This window comes from Capra hircus, chromosome 16, assembly GCF_001704415.2.
Source record: "Capra hircus breed San Clemente chromosome 16, ASM170441v1, whole genome shotgun sequence".
Lineage (NCBI taxonomy): Eukaryota > Metazoa > Chordata > Mammalia > Artiodactyla > Bovidae > Capra > Capra hircus.
Window position 1 is genome coordinate 77,855,159 of NC_030823.1, and position 21,362 is coordinate 77,876,520.

A 21,362-nucleotide genomic window follows, 5' to 3' on the forward strand; every position below is an offset into this window, starting at 1 on the left:
TCCTTCCTTCCGGAGTTTAAAATCATCAGCTGAGGGATCTGAATGCCTGGCCTGGAGGCCTCGTGTTCAAGAGGGTGCCACCAAGAGGTGGAAGAGCTCGGCCCCAGAGAAGGGCCGCCACGCCTTGGCCTCCTTCAATCACCCAGACTCTAAGGCTGGTTTATGATGCAGCCTGCACACTGAGGGCAGGGACGACGCCACTGTGTCCTGAGCACTGAACACGCGTCCAGAACACAGTATGAGCTCAGGGAATGTGTGTGGAGTAACTGATAACGTTTAAATTTTTTAAATAAGTCAATTAAACCAGCAAAATAGCATTAACATAAAACTATACCTTGCAAAGCAGCATTCATGTAACTCATTATTTCAACAAGCGTGCATGACTGCCAAGTCCCTTAGGTCGTGTCCTCCTCTTTGTGACCCCATGGACCGTAGTCCATGGATTCTCAGGCAAGAATACTGGAGCAGGTTGCCGTTTCCTCCTCCAGGGGATCTTCCCGACCCAGGGATTAAGCCGTGTCTCACGTCTGCTGCATTGGCAAGAGGGCTCTTTACCACCAGCACCACCTGGGAGGCCCATTTTGCTAAGCAGCCCACATTAAATAAACGTTTGTTTACTCAGCCGAAAGGAAAACTGAGAGAGAAAACAGATATTTACATTTCTATTAAGGAGCGCTGATCAGTTTGTCCATTTTTTTGTCATTTACTTTTTCCTAACATTCATTGATTCAACAAGAATCCAGGTGCCAACATGCACGCACACAGTGGATGCAAAACAGAAGAATCCCCATCCGAGTCAGGCCATGCAGGTTTCTGCTTCTGACGATAGCTAGGAGCAATACTGACTGGGAAAAAAAAAAACAGGACTTTTTCCCAGAGAGAAAAATTTTTATTTAGTAATTCACTTTCTGATGTTGTTTTTTAATTTAGGAAAATTAAAAAGGTAAATAAATACAATATGGCTGTATAAACTTAATTATTAAAACTTTTTACATCATGTTAACTTTTTGTTTCAGGTACATGTCGCATTTACCATCCCACACAGTAACAGTGCACAGAACTTTCACTGACGGTACACAGTAAAAGTGATTCAAGGTGGTCTAACAAATCACTTCTGAGCACTGCTTCTATCGTGCTTTCTGATAATGTCCAGAAGATTGGCCCCCGTAACCAGATCGCTCTGCGTCTGTCTGTCTTTCTGCTGCTCCTTTCTTCTCTGGTCGTGAAGGTACGGGGAATTTAACAGCTGTGGGGGCAGAAGGGACCCTGTGGGTTTCACGTGTTTTGCAATGTCCCAGAAGAGTCTTTTTGAGTTGTTATTGATGAAAGTGATCGCTGTTCCATGTTGACCTAATCGCCCCACTCTTCCAATCTGAAATGAAATGCAAAGGACATTTTCAAAATGTTCACATGAAATCCTCACATCTCTTGAAAGAAACTGAAGACTAGCATTTAAAGAGGTCTCACTGCGATGAGTATTTGTCCAGATGGCATCTGCTGAGTGGGTCCTCTCAATATACCTGTGACATCAACTTAGGGGGCTGCCATTAGCACAGCCCCAATAGAAAATAAAAACAGTAAGAGTATGCCTGTGAAACTCGTGTTTCAGCTAAGCGTGTGCGTGTGCGTGCGTTTGTATATACACGGAGGAGGAAAGGACACAAAGACGTCTCTTACTGCGGATGAGTTATGGGAAAAACTTCTCGAAAGCTACAACAACTAAGGGTGAAAGGACTACCTTCTTCATAGTATTTGGATGCCTGGAAGTCTGAGATTGAAGCAAATCCACTTTCGCATGAAGTTATTTCTCATTTTGACAGAATTAAATACACACAAATTTGTGGAGCCTATGATAAGGAACAAAACTGACATGTCTCCAAGTATACTGAGAAGCTCTCCAAAAGGGAGAGAAAGACACAATCCTGGTCAATTTCTGCTCCTTAATTGAAAATGAAGTAAATTCAGATTATTTACATGGGTCGACTGTCCCTCCCACTAGGAATTTCTCTTACAGATACACCTGCAGGAGAGGCCCCGGCAGCTGAGTGCCTGGGCGTTTAACACACTGGAAACATCCGGTCATCTAGCAGGGAGGGATCTGTTAGATAAATGCAGGACACCCATGTAACGCATTCCCATGCAACCACAAAACTAAAACGAGCCAGATTCAGCAAGAAAAGCCTGTAAGTGCTCAGAACAGTGCCTGGCCTTAGGCTAAGCACCCAGTACCTATTAACACTTAATGAAGCCAGCTAGGATGAGCGCTGATAAGGCAAGACGTCCAAGATTTATCCACTAACGAAGGAAGGGTGCCTGGATGCAGACGTGGCGCGTGCACATGAGGCTGCTCCGTCGCTCAGGCGCGTCCAGTTCTTTGCGACCCCATGGACTGCAGCCCGCCAGGCCCCTCCGTCCATGGGAGTCTCCAGGCAAGACCACCGGAGCAGGTGGCCATGCCCTCCTCCAGGGGATCCTCCCGACCCAGGGATCGAACCCGCATCTCCTCCACTGGCAGCTGGATTCTCTGCCACTGAGCCACCGGGGAAGCTCCATGGAATGCGCCTCAGCCAGGAAAGAGAATGAAACAACACGGACCCAGCTAGAAAGGGTCACACCAAGTGAGGAGGGTCAGACGAAGACCAACACCATGTGATGTCACTCGTGTGCGGAACCTAAAAAAAAGGTACAAATGAATCCAAGTCCACAACAGAAAGAGACTAACAGAAAAGGAGCATGTGGTTACTAAAGGGGAAGGGGAGTGGGATGAGGGATAAATGAGCAGATTGGGATTAACAGATACACGCTAATGCCCATAAAGCAGGAGACCAAGGACCCACTGCACAGCAGAGGGGCCGCTACCCAACACTGGGTAACAACCTACCAGGGAGAAGAGCCTGAAAACACGCGTGCGCGCACACACACACACACACACAGCATCACAGTGCACACACGCGCACACACACACAGCACCACAGTGCACACACGCGCACATGTGCACACACACACACAGCACCACAGCTGCGCCCACACACACACACACACTAGTATCATAGTGGCGCCCACATACACACACAGCACCACAGCTGCGCCCACACACACACAGCATCACAGTGCACACGCACACACACACACACACAGCACCACAGCGGCGCTCACACACACACACACACACACAGCACCATGGCAGCGCCCACACACACATACACACACACACACACAGCATCACAGCGGCGCCCATACACACACACACACACACTAGTATCATAGTGGCGCCCCCACACACACACAGCATCACAGCGGTGCCCACACGCACACACACAGCACCACAGTGCCCATGGTAAACTGCCAGCACGGGCTGACCTGGGCAAGGGAGAGCTGAGTATGTAGTTACATCCAGCACACTTAGTTTAAGAAGCTTCTTGAGTATTTTAACATTCCAGACAGATTTCCATCCAAAATTATCAAGCTGAAAGTCTGGAAAGAAATGAGCTTCAGTGACTTGAACAGTCGGCCCTGTGGAATAACCAAGTCTCCAAGGCACAGGGAAACGAGGTGGTGTGGAGGAAACAGAGAGGGAGGGAGGGCAGGGGACTAAAGCCGCGGCACAGTGAAGGCGCTATGGGCGTTTCAGTGGGTGAGCCCCACAAGCGCGGCACTCAGAGGTGGTTCTAAGAACGGCAGCCAAAGACTTCACTCCAAGAGGCTGCGAGTGACGCCGGAAGGACGGAGGCAGCGGCCAGCGAGATAACACAGCGCTGAGAGAGGCTCTGTTCCTGCCGGGAAGAGGAGAGGCGCTTATCTCTCGAGCAGAGGCGGGGGACAGACCCTCGAGAGGGGAAGGTCTAGAGCAAATAGGGACATGGACAGGCGACGGGAGCCACGGTTCCTGGAACACAAACACTCCAACAGGTCACTCTGTTCTGGGCAGATGCAGCAACTTAAAACCACCTTTTAAACGAAGCCCTCTTTTTCTCCTTACAAAGGCTATTTAACATGCTCACTGAAGAAAACAAAAAATACAAAGAAAATAAAACTGAACCAAAAGCTAACCACTTAAATTTTTCTAACAAACACTTCAGGTTGTTTTTTCCAATTAACTTTTTAAAAGTTTCATTTGTTTGTTCCAGCGCTGCACAGGCTCTTCCCTCGGTGGGGCGAGCGGGGGCTGCTCTAGTTGCGACGGTTTCTCCTGCTGCGAACCGCGGGCTCTCGGGCGCCAGGCCGCAGAAGCTGCAGCGCCCAGACCCCAGAGCACAGGCTCCACAGCTGTGGCGCGTGGGCTTGCTGCTCGGAGGCAAGTGGGACCTCCGCACACCAGGGAACAAGCCCGGGCCTCCTGCATCAGCAGGCAGATTCGCAACCAGTGAGCCACCAGGGGAGCCCCCAGCTCATTTCTAATGTGATCCAGGCATCCCAGAGTTCTTCCGAAAAACACACATTTAGTTTATATACATTTATTTATTTTTTTACCTTTTGGCCGCACCGTAAAGCATGTGGGATCTTAGTTCCCCAAACCAGGCAGGGGTCAAACTGGAGTCCCCTGCAGTGGAAGCGTGGAGTCTTAATTACTAGACCACCAAGGAAGTCCTTAAACAGATATATTTTAAAAGCAAAAATACACGGAGTTTTATGTTCTGCTTTTTTTAAAAAACAACAACTCACGACTATATCGACAATGCCTTGCACAAGAAAATTCCCGAGGAGGGTCTTCCCTGGGGGTTTGGTGGTAAAGAACCTGCTGCCACTGCAGGAGACACGGGTTTGATCCCTGCTCCGAGGAGACTCTGCGCACCACGGCGCAGCTAAGCCCCTGTGCCCCAGCCACTGAGCCTGTCCGTGCTCCGAGCCTGGGCTCCGCAACGAGACAAGCCGCCGCAACAAGGAGCCTGCAGGCTGCCCCTGGGGAGCAGTCTCCACTCCCCGCAGCTAGAGAGGAGCCCCCGCTCACTGCAGCTAGAGAGGGGCCCGCTCACCGCAGCTAGAGAGGAGCCCCCGCTCCCCGCAGCTAGAGAGGAGCCCCCGCTCCCCGCAGCTAGAGAGGGGCCCGCTCACTGCAGCTAGAGAGAAGCCCCTGCTCACTGCAGCTAGAGAGGAGCTCCTGCTCCCCGCAGCTAGAGAGGGGCCTGCTCACTGCAGCTAGAGAGGAGCCCCTGCTCCCTGCAGCTAGAGAGGGGCCCGCTCACTGCAGCTAGAGAGAAGCCCCTGCTCACTGCAGCTAGGGAGGAGCCCCCGCTCCCCACAGCATGCGAGAAGCCCGAGCAGCAGCGAAGACCCAGCACAGCCAAAGATAAACACCTCCTTCAGAAAAGGAAATTCATGAGCAAAACGGTGGTGCTGAGTAAACCCTTTACCTGATGCACGTACTCGTCCATGCTGGAGGGCATGTCGAAGTTGACCACCAACTTGACGCTGACCAAGTCCAGGCCTCTTCCCAGGACCCCTGTGCTCACCACAACGTCATAGTCTCCTTCGAGCAGCCCCTTTCCAAAACAGCAACAAAACTCATTATGCAGGGCTTATCTTGAGTGGGTTTCTGTCATTCAGATGGCCCTTTCTTTTCGCAACACCTTCTTCAATACTGTGGCTGCACGACCTCTGCAGGAAGTAAAGGTCTTGGTATACCTAGGTAATGTAGGCAGCCTCCATTCCTTCCGACCCCCACCCCAAATTTTTTCTATTAACTGATTCAGGCAAACCTTTTCCAAAAGTGAACTACTCTCTGCCCCAGTCCAAAGTGACCTGATTTCACAAATGGCAGATTCTGAATGATTAATCTGTTTAGGAGACAATTCCGAGGGAACAGGTTTATTGCTCCCAAAACACAGAAGCCTTATCAAGAGGGACAATTCACCACTGCTTGCCTGAAGTTCTCAGAGTCATTAAAAAAAAAAGATCAGCTTTAAAAACAGCTAGAAAAAAATTCTGGTAAGTAAATAAAAACAAAAAACAGCTGATAATATGGTATCTCTTGAAAATGAGACAAGGCAGATTTATGGGCAAGAGAACAAGACAGAACGCTGGGCGTCACCTCCAGCGTGCTCTTCCTCTCCGTCTGAGTCTTATCTGAGTGCACAGAGGCGCTCTGCAGACCCGTGACTTTCTGCACGGCCTCGCTCAACAGATCTGCTCCCAGCTTGCAGTCCACAAAAACCAACACTGGAGGCTTGAAGAGTTTCTTATCCTAAAACAGTAACAACACATATTGAAGATTACCCATATAATTTACAATGGGCTGCTTTTCTGAAAGCACTAGTATGAGCTAGTTATCCATAGGTTTATCAACACTGTCAGGGAGGGGAAAAGTACCTTCTGTTCAAATGAGTGCTTTCTTTTAAATATGCACAAACAGAAGCCAAACAGTGTATGTCCTTCAGATTTCTCCATCACCATGTTAATGTTACGAAAATACTTTTACAACTTAAAGTGCAATTTAAAATTTCTAATACTGTTCCTAAGTCAGTACAAACCATATTTAACACTGCATCTTCTGGCAACGAGGCTAGTACATACCACTCCCTTAAGCTAGTTACTGTCAAAAAATTCTATTTCTCAAGGACAGAACAAGGACAGACAAAAAAGAACTTGTCTTTTTCTTTTTCAGCCACTCAGTGTGGCATGTGGACCCTACTTCCTCAGGCAGGGCCCGAACTCAGGTCCCCCGCGTTGGGAGGGACGAGTCCTAAGCCCTGGACTGCCAGGGGAGCACTGCAATAACCTTGATCTTTAAATACTGTCCTATAAAACAGAGAAGAAAACTAACCTTGTGCCTACACTGCATGTTTTCACAAAAACGTATCTGAACCCCACAGAATTCTGAAGGAAGCAGAGCAGTGTGTGATGCAATTTCCCAGCAGGCTCCCCCAGAGCCACGTCTGAACAGCACCGTCTCCAGAACCGTGACGAGTGCCAACGCCGTGCGCAACGCGGGGCTGGCCGCGCTCCCACTCACGTTCAAGATTTCAAACAGTTTTTTCTTTTTGGCTGGCTCTTCCACCCACAGGACGATCTGGCGCACGCTCGGGCAGGGCCGGTTCCTCTCCCCGGCGGTGATCGCCACGGGGTCGCGCAGGAGCTGGCTGGCGAGCTGCTCCACGCTGGCCGGGATCGTGGCTGACGCCAGGATGGTCTGACAGTCGTGAGGCAGCTGCTCCAGAACGTCCAGCACTTGCTGCTGAAAGCCCATCTTTAACATGGTGTCAGCCTGGAATAAAACCACTGCACGTCAGTCTTACATGGAAACCCAGAGCACCCTGGAGGAAAACGGACACCGTTAAGAACGTAAAATGTTAAATACTCTTTACTTGGAAAAATACACCACGTCAAAAGACACAGGATTAACTGGGGGAAACACACATTTATATCAAACTTGTATAACTATGTTTATAGTGATATACAAAGATTTCTAAAATTTATTTATTTTTGGCTGTATCAGATTTTAATTGAGACCCTTGGGCTCTCTAGCTGAGACACGGGGGCTCAACTCCCTCAGCAGGTGGGATCTTATTTCCCTGACCAGGGATGGAAGCTGCCTCCCCTGCAGTGGAAGGCAGGTTCCCAACCACTCCACCAGAGGCGTCCCTACAAAGGTTTTTATTACGGTATTATTAATAGTGGCCAAAAAAGGCACAGACTTTAGCTATGCATCAGTAGAGTGCTGGTAGATAGATTATGGGAGATCCATACAATGCAATGCTATGCCACCATGAAAAATGACCAGAGAGCTCTTTATCAAACGACAACGAGTCGCTGCTGGAAGGAAAGAGGGAAAATACAAACAGAACACTGCATAATGTGAGCCCGTTTGTATACATCCTCGGGAAACTTACCTGCTAACTCTGGGGAAAGATTTATGAGCTGGGGTTGTGAAAGTGAAATTCACTCAGTCGTCTCCGACTCTTTGTGGCCCCATGGAATACGGTTCATGGAGTTCTCCAGGCCTGAATACTGGAATGGGTCGCCTTTCCCTTCTCCAGGGCATCTTCCCAACCCAGAGATCGAACTCAGGTCTCCCACATTGCAGGCGAATTCTTTACCAGCTGAGCCACAAGTAAAGCCCAAGAGTACTGGAGCGGGTAGCCTCTCCCTTCTCCAGCGGATCGTCCTGACCCAAGAATCGAACCGGGGTCTCCTGCATTACAGGTAGATTCTTTACCAACTGAGCTATCAGGGAAGCCCGAGCTGGGGTTAGGGGTACAATTTAATTCATTTTATAGCTTTTTTTTTTTGCAAAGTTTGACTTTTTTTTTTTTACCACGAACATGATTTATAATAAAATATGATTTTAAATAAATTAAAACATTTAATTTGGAGGCTTTCACTTCCGTATAAACCTTTGCATTGCTGGTTTTTCAATAACAATGAATGTACTGCTGAAAAAATAGAAAAAATGTTTAAGTTTTTAATTTTAAAATAACAAAAGATTAAAGCTATCTTGATTTTCAAATATAACCTTGGTGTCTATAATTATTGAAAATAAGATATTTAATCCTTTTGGTGTCCATTAATGTGCTGTCAGTTAGACTGAAGCTTGATGACTTGTTTTAATCTCTCTCACTCTGTAACATTTAAAAAATCTGAAGTAATCATGATGGTCTGGGTTTGATCCTGGCTCTGCATCACCTCAAGCAAGTTAATTAACAGCTTTAAGCTTCAGTTTTTCCTCTTACGGGTGAAACTGTAACAGTAACTCCCTCCCAGAAAAGTGACGCGAATCAATGAGTAAAAGTATAAAGCGTGCGTGTGCTCTCGGTCATGTCCGACTCTCGCGACCCTACGGACTGCGTGCAGCCTGGCAGACTCCTCCGTCCATGGGATCTCCCAGGCAAGAATACGGAGTGGGCTGCCGTTTCCTGCTGCAGGGGATCTCCCGACCCAGGGATCTTGCGTCTCCTGCACTGGCCAGCAAGATTCTTTACCCGCACCACCTGGGGAGCCCATATAAAGTACCAGCGTGGTCCTTCTCGGTGCTTCTATTAACTGTGAGACAGAGAGAAAATGCACCCGCAGGGCATGTGCAAACATTCCCTGGCTCCTCAGCAACCCTGCTGAGACCCACTCAGCTCAGCAGATGGCCTTGCTTCTCCTGGTTCAGAAAAAACAAGACCACAAGAAACAGATTCCTTCCATTTCTCTTCTCGCCCAAGCTTCCGGGAGGGGTTGCCCAGCCCCCGGTCACCTTTCCTCCATCTCCTCCCCTCCCCCAACTGTCCAGTCCAGGGCTCACCTCCCTGCCCTCACCAGCTCCTCTGGGCCATCAATCACTCCCTGGGTCCCAAATTCATTAGTCTTCATCTGACTCTGTAAGATGCAATTAGTACCGTTATCTTTTTTATTTTTTAATACTAACAAGTGCACTGCAGAAAATCTGGTACACAAAGTATAAAAAAATAACTCACCCATCACCCCTGACCCACCACCTCCCTTACCTCCCATCTCCTCCCCTCCCTACAGCCACCACTCTGCCTCAACAACCCCCAATGCCTGGGAACCAGCCTTCCTGCTTAAAGGCTATTCTCCATGTCGAGAATATGAGCCTGATTATAATACATGCAGGCTTAGAATCCTTTAAAGTTTCCCAATGTCTACAGAATAAAGTCTGAATTTCAAGGTCAGAAGGCAATGAAAAAGAACTAAAATCTCCATGGTTACACTTGGTTATTTCAATGGGAATATAGGTGTTTTTCCTATTTCCAACTTGTCTTTAATGCATTTAATACATGGATTACTCACAGAATACAGTTGCTTTTCAAACTGTAGAATGGCCCATGAATAGGAATTTTTCAAAGCCATAAAACAGAATACAAAATATAGAAATAGGAAAATCATACGTTGCAAGGCTGAGCATTGTTTCATGAAAGTTGTTTCATCTACACACACACCCACATACACAATATTCACGACCGGTCCCCACCTACACTGCAGTTTTTGGAAACCATTATCAACCAGAAACTTGGGAAAATCTTATTCTTTCCACACCTCAGTTTCCACATACCCTGAAGGGGTGTTAACGGAGTAAAAAGTGTGGGAAAACGTACTTTTAAAAGCTCTTAGAATTAAAAGCACTACCTAAATTTAAGGTGCTCTGGATACTACAACTGCTCACGGTCAACACACGGCCACTCTAAAAGTGGCAAAGCCCCGGGGAGACAGAGCTCAGGTCCAGAGTAAGTGGGGGCGCAGATCGAGGAAGAGGCGGGCGTGCGCGTCCCCGAATTTAGACCAAACCTGGCCTCGTCTTCTGGGAGCCGTCCTTGGTGTCACCTGCGTGGACGCCCTCACTCCCAGACAATCTGACTTCAGTCCTGAGGGTGCCGGGCGAAACGCTCACCCACCCACTCAGCGAGCCTTAACTCGTCGCCAAGGGTGGCTGACCGTCCCTGTGCGCTGGGCACTCCCTAGACGCCAGGCACGTCTCAGGGGAGGACTCTAGTGAGACGGGCGCTGGTAGGCCCTGTTTCATAGACGTAAACCCTGAGGCGCGTGACGTAGGGCCCCACAGTGCTGAGGAGCTAGGGCGTGGACCAGGGACACGGGCTCCAAACCCACGTCTGCTGTGCTAATTACTGGGGCCACGGAGGCCGGCAGGCTGCTGTCATGGGTCAGCACCCAGCACCCCACATTTTCTGATCACGCTGGGGAACCCCAGGGCTCTGAAGTCTGAACCGCCAGGGGACAAGCAGGCAGGCAGGCGGCCCTGCCCCTCTGGCGGGCACGTGGTTTTGTGTTCTCATGCTTGTCCACATGGTGGAATAACATCAAATAACAACACATTTAACCTACGTAGAAAAAATTTAAAAAGCTCCTCCTCCTAAGCATCGTTAGCTACTTCCAAAATCCCTGCCAATTGTGACTTGCACCAACGCTTCCTTTTTGTAGATAAATGACAGCATGTTTAAAAAACTTATCACTGAGATACAGTATACCTCATCAGTTTATGAGCAAGCCCAATTAAGAAAAGACAGCTGTGGTTTAATTTCAGTTTAGCTACAGTCTATGCAAGAACTGGTGATGGACAGGGAGGCCTGGCGTGCTGTAGTCCACGGGGTCAAAAAGAGTCAGACACGACTGAGTGACTGAACCAAACCGATACGATAACTAGCTTAAGAACCACTACCGCCAAAAAAAAAAAAAAACCCCTCAATTGTTTTCCTTTGCGGGAGAAATTGGTTGAATACACAATGCAATCATATAACTATGATGTGCTTTTCATAACTTCTATAAAATTGGTTTTGAACACCACCACTTACTTCATCCACTACTACAATTTTTATACTGCCGAGTTCTACAGATCTCTGCTTTATTATATCCAGAAGTCGCCCAGGAGTTGCTATGATAACCTGAATAAAAGAAAAAAGGCAAATTAAGAGAGCTGGATGACATCCGTTTATTCACTTACTGCCTCATTCTACACTCACTGAGTGGCCGAGGCATGCCAGACCCTGTGCAAGTACTCAGAACTCAACAATGAGTGAATCAGACTTCGCCTCAGCTCTCATCAAAGCCACAACACAAAGGGAGAGACAGAACACACACGTGCTCACGTGATCAGGACAGGCTGCAAGCGGAGGGACGGACCGGCCCCTGCTCAGACACAAGCTGACACCCACGGGAGCAGCGGGCATGAGCACACCGGGATGGCCAGTGGGAGGGGAGGGCACCGTGGCGGTGAGGCCGGGGGGCAGGGAGGTGATGGCAGAGGGGAGAACATGTGGCTGAGGCCAAGGTGCGGCAGGGGCCAGACTGGGCGGGACCTCAGGCACACTGACTCCAATCTGGCTCCGTGAACAAGGGCACCCTCCCTGCCCTCTCTGGGCCTGCCACTCCACTTTCATATTACGAGGCTGGGGATCATATCACGAGGCTGGGGATCACATCGCGAGGCTGAGGATCACATCGCGAGGCTGGGGATCACATCGCGAGGCTGGGGATCACATCACAACGCTGGGGACAGTGAATTCTAAGGTCGCTCAAGGCTCTTGCTGCTGCTGCTGAGTCACTTCAGTCGTGTCCGACTCTGTGCGACCCCAGAGACGGCAGCCCACCAGGCTCCCCCATCCCTGGGATTCTCCAGGCAAGAACACTGGAGTGGGCTGCCATTTCCTTCTCCAATGCATGAAAGTGAAAAGTGAAAGGGAAGTTGCTCAGTCGTGTCCGACAGCGACCCCATGGACTGCAGCCCACCAGGCTCCCCCGTCCCTGGGATTCTCCAGGCAAGAGTACTGGAGTGGAGTGCCACTGTCTTCTCCATCAAGGCTCTTAGCAATTTAGTATTATATTAGCTGAAGTTGTGGTCCATGTAGGGGTTTTCCGGAATTCCCCAATGGTCCAGTGGCTAAGACTCCGTGCTCCCAAGTGCCGGGAACCCAAGTTCAATCCGTCATCAGGAAGCCAGACCCCACATGGTGACCTAAGGGTCCACATGCTGCAACTCAAGAGCCATGTGTCACAACTAACGCCCAGCAGAGCCAAATAAATAAATAAAAGCTAAACATAAATATTAAAGAAAGCAGGGGCTCTTCAGTCAAACTTCGGCAGGAGTGGTGGCTCGGGCCTTTAATAACAGCCTGAGTCTGTCCTCCCATCCATCCTAAGATGCAAACACAAACAGCCACTGTGAGGATTAAACGAGGGCCGGGGTGACCCTGGTGGAGTTGCAAATAACCTCACACACTCGGCTGTACCCACTTTTCTGCTCCACACCACCCAGTGCTAATCCTGCTGTGCGTGATAAAAGGCCTGTAACCCCAGCGCACAGGGCTTGGCTTGGCTTGTGTGTCCTTTACATGCCCACAAACATCAAGTCAATTTTAATTACGTTGACATGACTTCATGCCTTTTCTTCCGTTTTCCCCTCTGACGATTTGGAAGCTATGAACTTTTCTTCATCCTTCGGGCGCTTCCCCTAGAATGCCAGTACATCTGTCAGTTCAGTTCAGTTCAGTTCAGCTCAGTCGTGTCCAGCTCCTTGCGACCCCATGAATCGCAGCACGCCAGGCCTCCCTGTCCATCACCAACTCCTGGAGTTCACTCAGACTCACGTCCATCGAGTCGGTAATGCCATCCAGCCATCTCATCCTCTATTGTGCCCTTCTCCTCCTGCCCCCAATCCCTCCTAGCATCAGTCTTTTCTAATGAGTCAACTCTTCGCATAAGGTGACCAAAGTAGTGGAGTTTCAGCTTCAGCATCAGTCCTTCCAAAGAAATCCCAGGGCTGATCTCCTTGCAGTCCAAGGGACTCTCAAGAGTCTTCTCCAACACCACAGTTCAAAAGCATCAATTCTTTGGCGCTCAGCTTTCTTCACAGTCCAACTCTCACATCCATACATGACCACTGGAAAAACCATAGCCTTGACTAGATGGACCTTAGTCGGCAAAGTAATGTCTCTGCTTTTGAATATGCTATCTAGGTTGGTCCTAACTTTCCTTCCAAGGAGTAAGCGTCTTAACATAAAGTTAATGGACACTTTCAGCTTGTTCTCGAAGCATGGTGGGCGGTGCATTGCCGCGATCCCATCTCGCCTGCACCACGCGCTGCTGCTGGACAGTGCCCACCCTGTGTTCTAAATACCATGCTTGCTCCTGGTCACTGATCATCAGCCTGTGTGTGTTTACTCTGCCCCCACGCCCACTGCCGCCTATGCACCAGCTTCCTTCTGCCCCCGCCTCTCTGGAATCTTCTTTATCTGCAGGATGGCTTCCTCTGCAAGTTCCTGCAGATGGTCCACTGGCAATACCCTCCCAGTTTTGTTTATCTGAGTAGGTCTTCGCCTTGTCCTTACTCTTGAAAGAGCTTTGCTGAGCAGACAGACAGTTGTTACTTTTCCTTCCAGAGCGTGCATGTCCACGAGGCCTGACACGGTGTGGGCAGGGAGGAGGAGGCTGGATGGAGCGGGTGGTGAGGCTGTGCAGGGCCCAGGGAGGAAGGCATTGCTGACAGGGGGCACGGGGGACATGCAGGGGGCCAGGCAGAGGAACAACACGTGATGGATAAGGGTAGGTTTCTCATGGTCAGAGCGATAAACATGGAAACACAGAGCATAAAAGGAGCCTGGTGATGAACAAGAACTGGAACTATCAGCAGGGACTCATGGTCTCGAGGTTCCCGAGCAGTGACGGCTCAAGAGCAAGGAGCCCAAGGAGAGCCCAGGTCTCAGCTTCCGAACGCTGCTCTCTACACAAAGGAGCCAGGGATCCATGGAGAGTTCCGGGCAGAGGCAAAGAAAGGATGAGCTCAGTACATGCCATGTTTTTCAGGCAGAAAAGCAAGAAAGGACTCAAACAAGGACAGGGATATGAGCAAAGGACACAGAAGCCGACTTGAGGTGCCTCCGTGAGCCACCCAAATAATAATCCCATCAATAAAAAGGACCCATCAGTCCATGTAAAAGAATAAATAAGTGGGGAATCTGGTGAAGCTCAAAAAATTTACCAACTGAGATTACTCCTCCTAAAACACTTATTCAACATGAAAGGTACAAACTTTACTGTGACTTGACAGATGAAAGCATCAGTGAAAAGGACAAATTGAAGCTGTGTGCCACGTAAAAGGATGTAATGAGAAGAACACAGCACCTCTCCCGTGATGTTCCTATCAAAGACACAAAACACCAATCTCATCAGCTGAGGGCTGTTCTTCAAAGGCCTTGTAATTCTTAAAAATGTCAAGATCAGAAGGAAAAAAGAGCGATCGGTTCCAAACCGAAGATGCTGAGAGAGGCACGACGCTGCAGGCAACGAACGGCTGAACCTGGTGAAAGAAGCCGACGGGACAGCCACCGAAACCTGGGGGCTTCAGGCGCACAGCAACGTTCACGCCCGGTGCATTCCAGCCAGGAGGCGGGAATCTCCCGAGTCTGTCACCGGACAGTGACTATGAAGGATGACGTCCCTGTTCGTAGGAATCACTCTCTGATGTGTACCAGCCACGATCCTGAGATGAAGCCCATCGTTCAGAGATGCATCTTCGCAACTGGGAGAGAGGGGATACACCCACCCACCTCCAAGAGCAAGTTCAGGGACTGAAGGAGATAAAAGGATGTGAGGCCATCGGACAGCGGTCAACTGCGCTCCCGCTCTTTGTCACACACAGCCCAACCTGAAAATTAAGGCTCCCGGAACAGGAGTTTCAAGGCTACCTAAAGCCACACGCTAACGCTCCTCCTGGGGAGAAAAGCCTTGATTCCTGCGCTGTCTCTGTCCTCTGCAAAGGCGCCCTGACCGCCCACCTGAATGCGCTGGCGCAGGCGGTGCCGCTGGGGGGGCACGGGCAGGCCCCCCACCAGGAGCGCGGTCCTCAGGCAGGGCAGGCCGCTCATCAGCTCCTTGGCCTGCCGCTCGATCTGGATGGCCAGCTCCCGTGTGGGCGTGAGGACCAGCCCCGACGGCGATTTGCTCTGCAAAGATGGAAACACACCCGCGATCAGCTGCCGCTGCTGCGACTCCAGTGTGCGAGGCAACCCCAGGAGCACCTCCCCTCGGAAAGAGATCCCACCAGCCCAACCGCCTCCTGCTCCCTGCAGAGTGCTCCTCCAAAACCCTCAGAAACTACACCCATCTCGCACGGAACATGGGTGCACAAAGAGACATCAAAACAGGAACCAGGGAGAGGCGCCTTCGATAACCACAGCGGCAACGTGGATGCTTGGCTCCTTGTCAGCTGGACTGTGTGATCTCGGGCCATCCTCCTCCAAGGAAGAGAGGCCTGCTGGTCTCCATGAAGAGCTGGGTCAGGCCCAGCATCATCTCCTGGTTTCCCCTTAGTGCCTTGTAGATTCACTTCTGTCTTTGTCCAAAAGCCTTATAGTGTACAAGTATTCTATTGGGTTGGCCAAAAAATTCATCTGTTTTCCCATAAGATGTTACAGAAAAACTCAAACATTTTGGCCAACCCAAAGTTCTGGGTTGATTTTCATCTGTATCTTGACCATCTAGTCCTTCTTTTTATTTTTTTTCTCACATTATCTTCTACTTCGGTTTAGTTTTCTGAAATTCCCTTTCTCTTGTCTTCCTTCACCTGTTATTCTCACCCCCTTCCCTCCTGCCATACTTCAAACCTCATAAACTCACCAGTACTTGGTGAATAATCACTCAGAATGCCTTTTAGTCTCCTTATGTGCGGGAATGCTTATAAACGAGCAAAAAAGGCAAGGTGGTATCATTTTTAAGGTGAAACAGAGATCACCCTTAGTGATATATGCTGAAACTCCACAACAGTCTTTTGAGTTTGGTATCAGTTATTTCAAGACACAAACTCAAAGGACGCTAGACTGACACCAAAATCACAGCTCATCTGGCCAGCAGGACTTTGCCCCCAAAGCCAAAGCATGCAAGTTCCTTAAATAGAAAATTCGTTAAAAAGAAACCATTTTGGAAGTGATTTCTTTTTTTCAGACCTTCAGTGAAGACATTGGTTCAACATAATACAATTGAGTCCCAGCTACTAACGGTCTAGGTATTCAGTTCCAGGCCCAGTTCTTTAACAAGCTTGAGGCTGACGCTGGATAAACCTCTCACCTGTTTGAGCTCACACAGGTGAGCTCTAACTCACCTGAGACAGAGCTCGCACAATGACCGGAAGCAGGAAGGCGGCCGTTTTCCCGGAGCCGGTGTCGGCGCTGGCCAGCACGTCCCTACCCAGAAGGCCCACCGGAATCATCTGCATCTGGATGGGAGTGGGCACCTCGTAACCCGAGGCCTTCAGGTTGCGGTTTAGGGCCTCGGGGAAGCCGCAGTGCTCAAAGTCAACGATGGGCCTGGGGACGCCTCGGCCTCGGACCGTGATCCCCAGCTGCCGCCTGAGGGTCTCAATCTGGTCCTCCCGAAGGCGCGCGACGAAGGCGTGCTCGGTGTAGACGTAGGGGGCAGGGCCCGGCGCCGCCGGCTCGGAGCCCGCTTTCTGGGGACGGCTCGGCTGGGACGCCGCTTCCGCGCCCCTCACCTGCAGCAGGTGCTTCGCTTTACACTCTAGGCTGCACACGTCTTCGTCCGTCTCGTCGCACACGTACTCGCCGTACCGCCCGCACACCACGCATACCGGCTCCCCGGGCTCGGCCTGCCGCTGGGTTTTGGAGAAGGACTTCACCGGCTCTTCGGGGAGATCGCCAGCCTGTGTCCCTGGCTCGGAGTCGGGCAGAGTCCCTTCGGACACTGGGCCAGTAGGCCCAGGGATAGGGCGCGGTTGGGCTCCCTGGTGGGCCGCTGCGGCAGCCCCTTTGGTACCCGAGGCATCGGCGAGACCATCCCCACTTGCATCCAGCCCCCGGTCTTCTGCCTCGGGTTTCACTTTCTTGGCTACATAACTTCCACTGTCATCGTTAGCGTTCCGCTTGATTTTCAGGGATCTTGGAACGAACATCCTTCAATACTCTGCGGAGGAAATTATACCCTGATTTATTTTACTCTCATTAAAGTCACGGATAAAGTGCCCTAAAGTCATCACGTCCCTGGGCTATGCCTCCAAAGAACAGAGAAGACAGTGCTGACCTCAGGCTTCCCTCCCACCCTCCAAGTCCCCCTGGTGAAGACAGTCCTGGCCCCACGCTGCACACAGATTCGCACCACTGACCTCTGTCTGTGGGCTGCCTTGCACTCTGACATAAGCAGACATCACAGAAATTCTGGAGTAGACCTTTCTGTTACACGCTCACAGAAAATACAAGAAGAGGGCTACTTCGCAATTGGAGTCTTTACAAAAGCGCAAGCATCAACAGTAACACGTGCCCAGAGGTTACTAGGTCCCAGCGTCGTCCCAAGGGCACACGCATGTTCTGTTGTGACCTGTGCTACAAGTTCAGGTCTCACCGGGGACTCAGCACCTGGGAGGCCAAGGGACTCTGAGAACACACCTTCTCGGTGCGTGCAAGCTCCCAACTACAGCTCTTCCCATTTACAATAGAAACTGGGTTTTGCAAAATGACAGCAATTGGGAACAGGCATTTAACCTAATTTGGGGGCTGCAAATTTGCTGAGAAACATTTTCCCGCAAAAAAATTCTTAGGATACATTGCCAGGTTCCATTTTCCCGGAAAAATTCCAACAGAAAAGAAAGTGAGGGCCTAGTCACAACCTCAAGCCTCCGAAAAGGTCGAGGAGGCAGGTGAGGAAGGCGCGGCTGCACGCGAGCGGGGAGAGCTCGGAACTGCCGTCCGGCAAGCGGAACCGAGGCGGCGCGAGCGCGGCCGCCAATCCGCGACCCCCCTCCCCACACCGACGTCGCCGCTCCGCTCCTCGGACGTCGGCCCCCCCGGCGGCCACGCACGCAGAGGCGCGTGACGTCACGGCACCGCCCGCATGCGGGGTGGGGGCGGGGACGGCGGCGCAGGGGAGGCGACCGCGCAAGGCCCAGCCCGCCGTCGCGGCCCGGAGCCCGCGGCCCGCACGAGAGGAGCAGGACGGGAGGCAGGCCGAGGCCGCGGGGCCGGAGCCACGCTCACCCGCGCGGAGTGCGGCCGTGTCAGCTCCCGCTCGGGGCGGCTGCCCTTGAGGCACTGGGCCGGGCTTCCGGCCGACGAGCCCGCAGCGTGCGGCCGCCCTGCTGCGTGGGGACGGCGTGGAGGGCGGGATCCACGTCTCCGGGTTTTGGGAGGCGCCGCGGCGCGCGGGGGGCGGGGCCAGCGCGGGGGCGGGGCCCGGCTGGGAGCGGCTGGGCGGGAGGGGCGGGGCCCGACTGGGAGCGGCCGGGGAGGGGCGGGGCCGGGCGGCTTCCGGGCCGGCGGTAAGTCGCTGAGCCGCGCTGGAACGGGCAGCTTCCGAGGAGAGGGGCAGGCGCGGGCATCGTGGAGGAACTCGCGTCATCGGGTGGGCGGGGCGGAAGGGAAAGAGTCCGCGCGCCGGGAGGGGGGCGGGGAGCCCGCACCCAGGGAGGCGGGGCGGGGGGGGTGCCCGGGAGGGCGGCGCCGGGCGGGCGGCGCCGGGCGGGCCCAGAGCTGCGATGGGCTTTCAGCCGGCGAATAACGGGAATTAACGGAGCAGCTTTAGTCTGCGTGTGGATACCCTGGGTCTTTCCACTCACGCCCCCGCCCCCGACGCCAAGGACAGGCGTGCGGTTCGGTGCTGGGTTGGTCCCCGGGGGTCGCACTTCTCTGCAGCTGGTCCCCGAGCCGCTGGCAGTAAATTAAGGGCAAAGGTAGGGGCCGGAAGGAGGGCGCAGAACTCCAGGACTTGAGCTCTTGCAGGCTGATACCAGATGCAGTGAAATCACACTAAGTCGGAAAGCACACCAACGAAACAGAAGTCCGTTACTCCGTGAGGTTTTCCGTACTGAGTACATAAGCCTGCACCTCCTGAATCCTACCCCTGCTTCTTCGCTCGCCCACCACTGTCCTGAACTTGGTCTCTCTTAGCCATTCTTAGTCGCTTTATCATGGTTGGAGGCATTCCCAAACGCTCTGTTTTGATTTTTCTCTTTTTGAGCTTAATAAAGATAACATGTAGCCTTGTGGGATTTACTTTTATCATGGAACGTTTCTCTGATTCTTCCAAGTTGTCAAGGGTAAGGAAGCAGATCATTCATTTTCGCTGCTGTAATGATTCTGTGAAGTAGTTTATGTGCTGTTTACCCATTTTTCTGTGGACACTTCACTTGTCTTCACTGTTTTGTTACTGGAGGCCGACTGACCATGAAGCTAATGGAATCTGCGTGTAAGGCCCCTCACTCCCATGGGTCTCTTCCGTAGTCCTGAAAGGGAAGCGTTGGTCATGTGCTCCATGGTCGTGTTCAGTAGCTAAGTCTGTCTGACTCTTTGGGACCCCATGGACTGTAGCACGCTAGGCTTTCCTGCCCTTCACTGTCTCCCAGAGTTTGTTCAACGTCATGTCCATGGAGTTGGTGATGCCCTCCAACCACCTCATCCTCTGTCACTCCCTTCTCCTGCCCTCAGTCTTTCCCAGCATCAGGGTCTTTCCCAAAGAGTTGACTCTTCACATCAGCTTCAGCATCAGCGTTAGTCCTTCCATTGAACATTCAGGGTTGATTGCCTTTAGGACTGAGATGGTTTGATCTCCTTACTGTCTAAGGGGCTCTCAAGAGTCTTCTCCAACACCATGGTTCAAAAGCATCAATTTTTTGGTGCTCAGCTTTTCTTATGGTCCAATTCTCACATCCATACATGACTACTGGAAAAACCATAGCTTTGACTAGATGGATCTTGGTTGGCAAACTGATGTCTCTGCTTTTTACTATACTGTCTAGTTTGTCATAGCTATTCTTCCAAGAAGCAAGTGTCTTCTAATTTTGTGGCTGCAGTCACCGTCCGCGTTGATCTTGGAGCTCAAGGAAATGCAGTTTGGCACTGTTTGCCACATTTTCCCCGTCTGTTTCCCGTGAAGTGATGGGACTGGATGCCATGATCTTAGGTTTTTGAATGTTGAGTTTTAAGCCAGCTTTTTCACCCTCCTCTTTCACCTTCAAGAAGCTCTTTAGTTCCTCTTCATTTTCTGCCATTAAAGTGATATTACCTGTATATCTGAGGTTGTTGGTGTTTCTCCCGGCAATCTTGATTCCAGCTTGTGATTCATCCCTGCATTTCACATGATGTACTCTGCATATAAGTAAAACAGAGTTTTCTATTTAAAGGGTCACATTTTTTAAAAGCTTTTTATTTTGTATTGGAGTGTAGCCCAATACAGTGTTACCACGGTGATAGTTCCAGGCAGAGGCGCAGGAGCGCAGCCATGCGTGCACACACACCCGTTCTCCCTCGAGCCCCGCCCCGGCCGGGCTGCCACAAGGCACTGGGCAGAGTTCCCTGTGCTGTGCAGGAGGTAGAGGGTCCCGGGGAAGTGATGACAGCCTTGTTTTCACTTGCTTTTCTTTCTCTTACCTTATCACGGCGGCTACAGTCTCCGGTACAGAGTTGATTGTTTGTGATGATAGCAGACATTCCCGTCTAGTTCCTGATTTTAAAATTCCTTAGTTCACATGTTTCCCTGTTAGGACTCATGTATTTTTCAGGCTTTTTCAAATACCCTTTACCAAGTTAAGAAAGTTCTCTTTCATTCTGAATTTGCTGAAAATTTCCTCATGAGTGAGTATTAGATTTTATCACATGCTTAGTTTTCTCTCTTAATCTGTTGAAGTCAGCAAAAACACTGCCCCCTTATCTGTCAGTATTAAGAATATATTTATAGGTTTTTCCAATGTTAAATACCTTTGTTTTCTTACAATAAACCTAATTTGGCCATAATAAATATATTATCTTTTAGCTGATATCTTATTTAGGATGTTTATGTTTATGAGTAAGGTTGATTTATAATTTTCCTTTCTTTTACTATCCCTGGTTTTACAGGCACCAAAGAATAAGTTGGGAAATATTTCCTTTTTTTCCCTCCTTTTTTCTCCGGAATAATGTATACAGTTCTGAAAT

General features: G+C 50.7%; 1 protein-coding gene across 6 annotated transcripts; it reads right to left on the reverse strand.

Annotated features, from left to right (window-relative positions):
• On the reverse strand, positions 1,011–18,583 carry DDX59 (DEAD-box helicase 59). Of its 6 annotated transcripts, XM_018060829.1 has the most exons (9): positions 18,432–18,583; positions 16,547–17,364; positions 15,225–15,392; positions 11,247–11,336; positions 6,761–7,201; positions 6,029–6,181; positions 5,352–5,480; positions 2,596–2,672; positions 1,285–1,372 (listed from the first exon to the last, which is right to left on the reverse strand). In XM_018060829.1, exons 2-8 carry the CDS (start codon positions 17,351–17,353, stop codon positions 2,610–2,612), a joined length of 1,851 nt encoding a protein of 616 aa, XP_017916318.1. In that variant the 5' UTR covers positions 17,354–17,364; positions 18,432–18,583; the 3' UTR covers positions 1,285–1,372; positions 2,596–2,609. The 6 variants fall into 6 exon arrangements, with proteins under 6 accessions (XP_017916312.1, XP_017916317.1, XP_017916313.1 ...); XM_018060823.1 differs by lacking the exon at positions 2,596–2,672 and having other exon boundaries at positions 1,011–1,372; positions 18,432–18,580; XM_018060828.1 differs by lacking the exon at positions 2,596–2,672 and having other exon boundaries at positions 1,011–1,372; positions 6,950–7,201; positions 18,432–18,579.

Coding starts and splice junctions, on each gene's coding strand:
- DDX59 (XM_018060823.1), bottom strand. CDS start 17,353: ATGTTCGTTCCAAGATCCCTGAAAATCAAGCGGAACGCTAACGATGAC. Junction 11,337..15,224: donor GCCTGCGCCAGCGCATTCAG/GTGGGCGGTCAG, acceptor TCTTTTATTCAG/GTTATCATAGCAACTCCTGG. Junction 1,373..5,351: donor TGGACGAGTACGTGCATCAG/GTAAAGGGTTTA, acceptor ATTTCATTTCAG/ATTGGAAGAGTGGGGCGATT.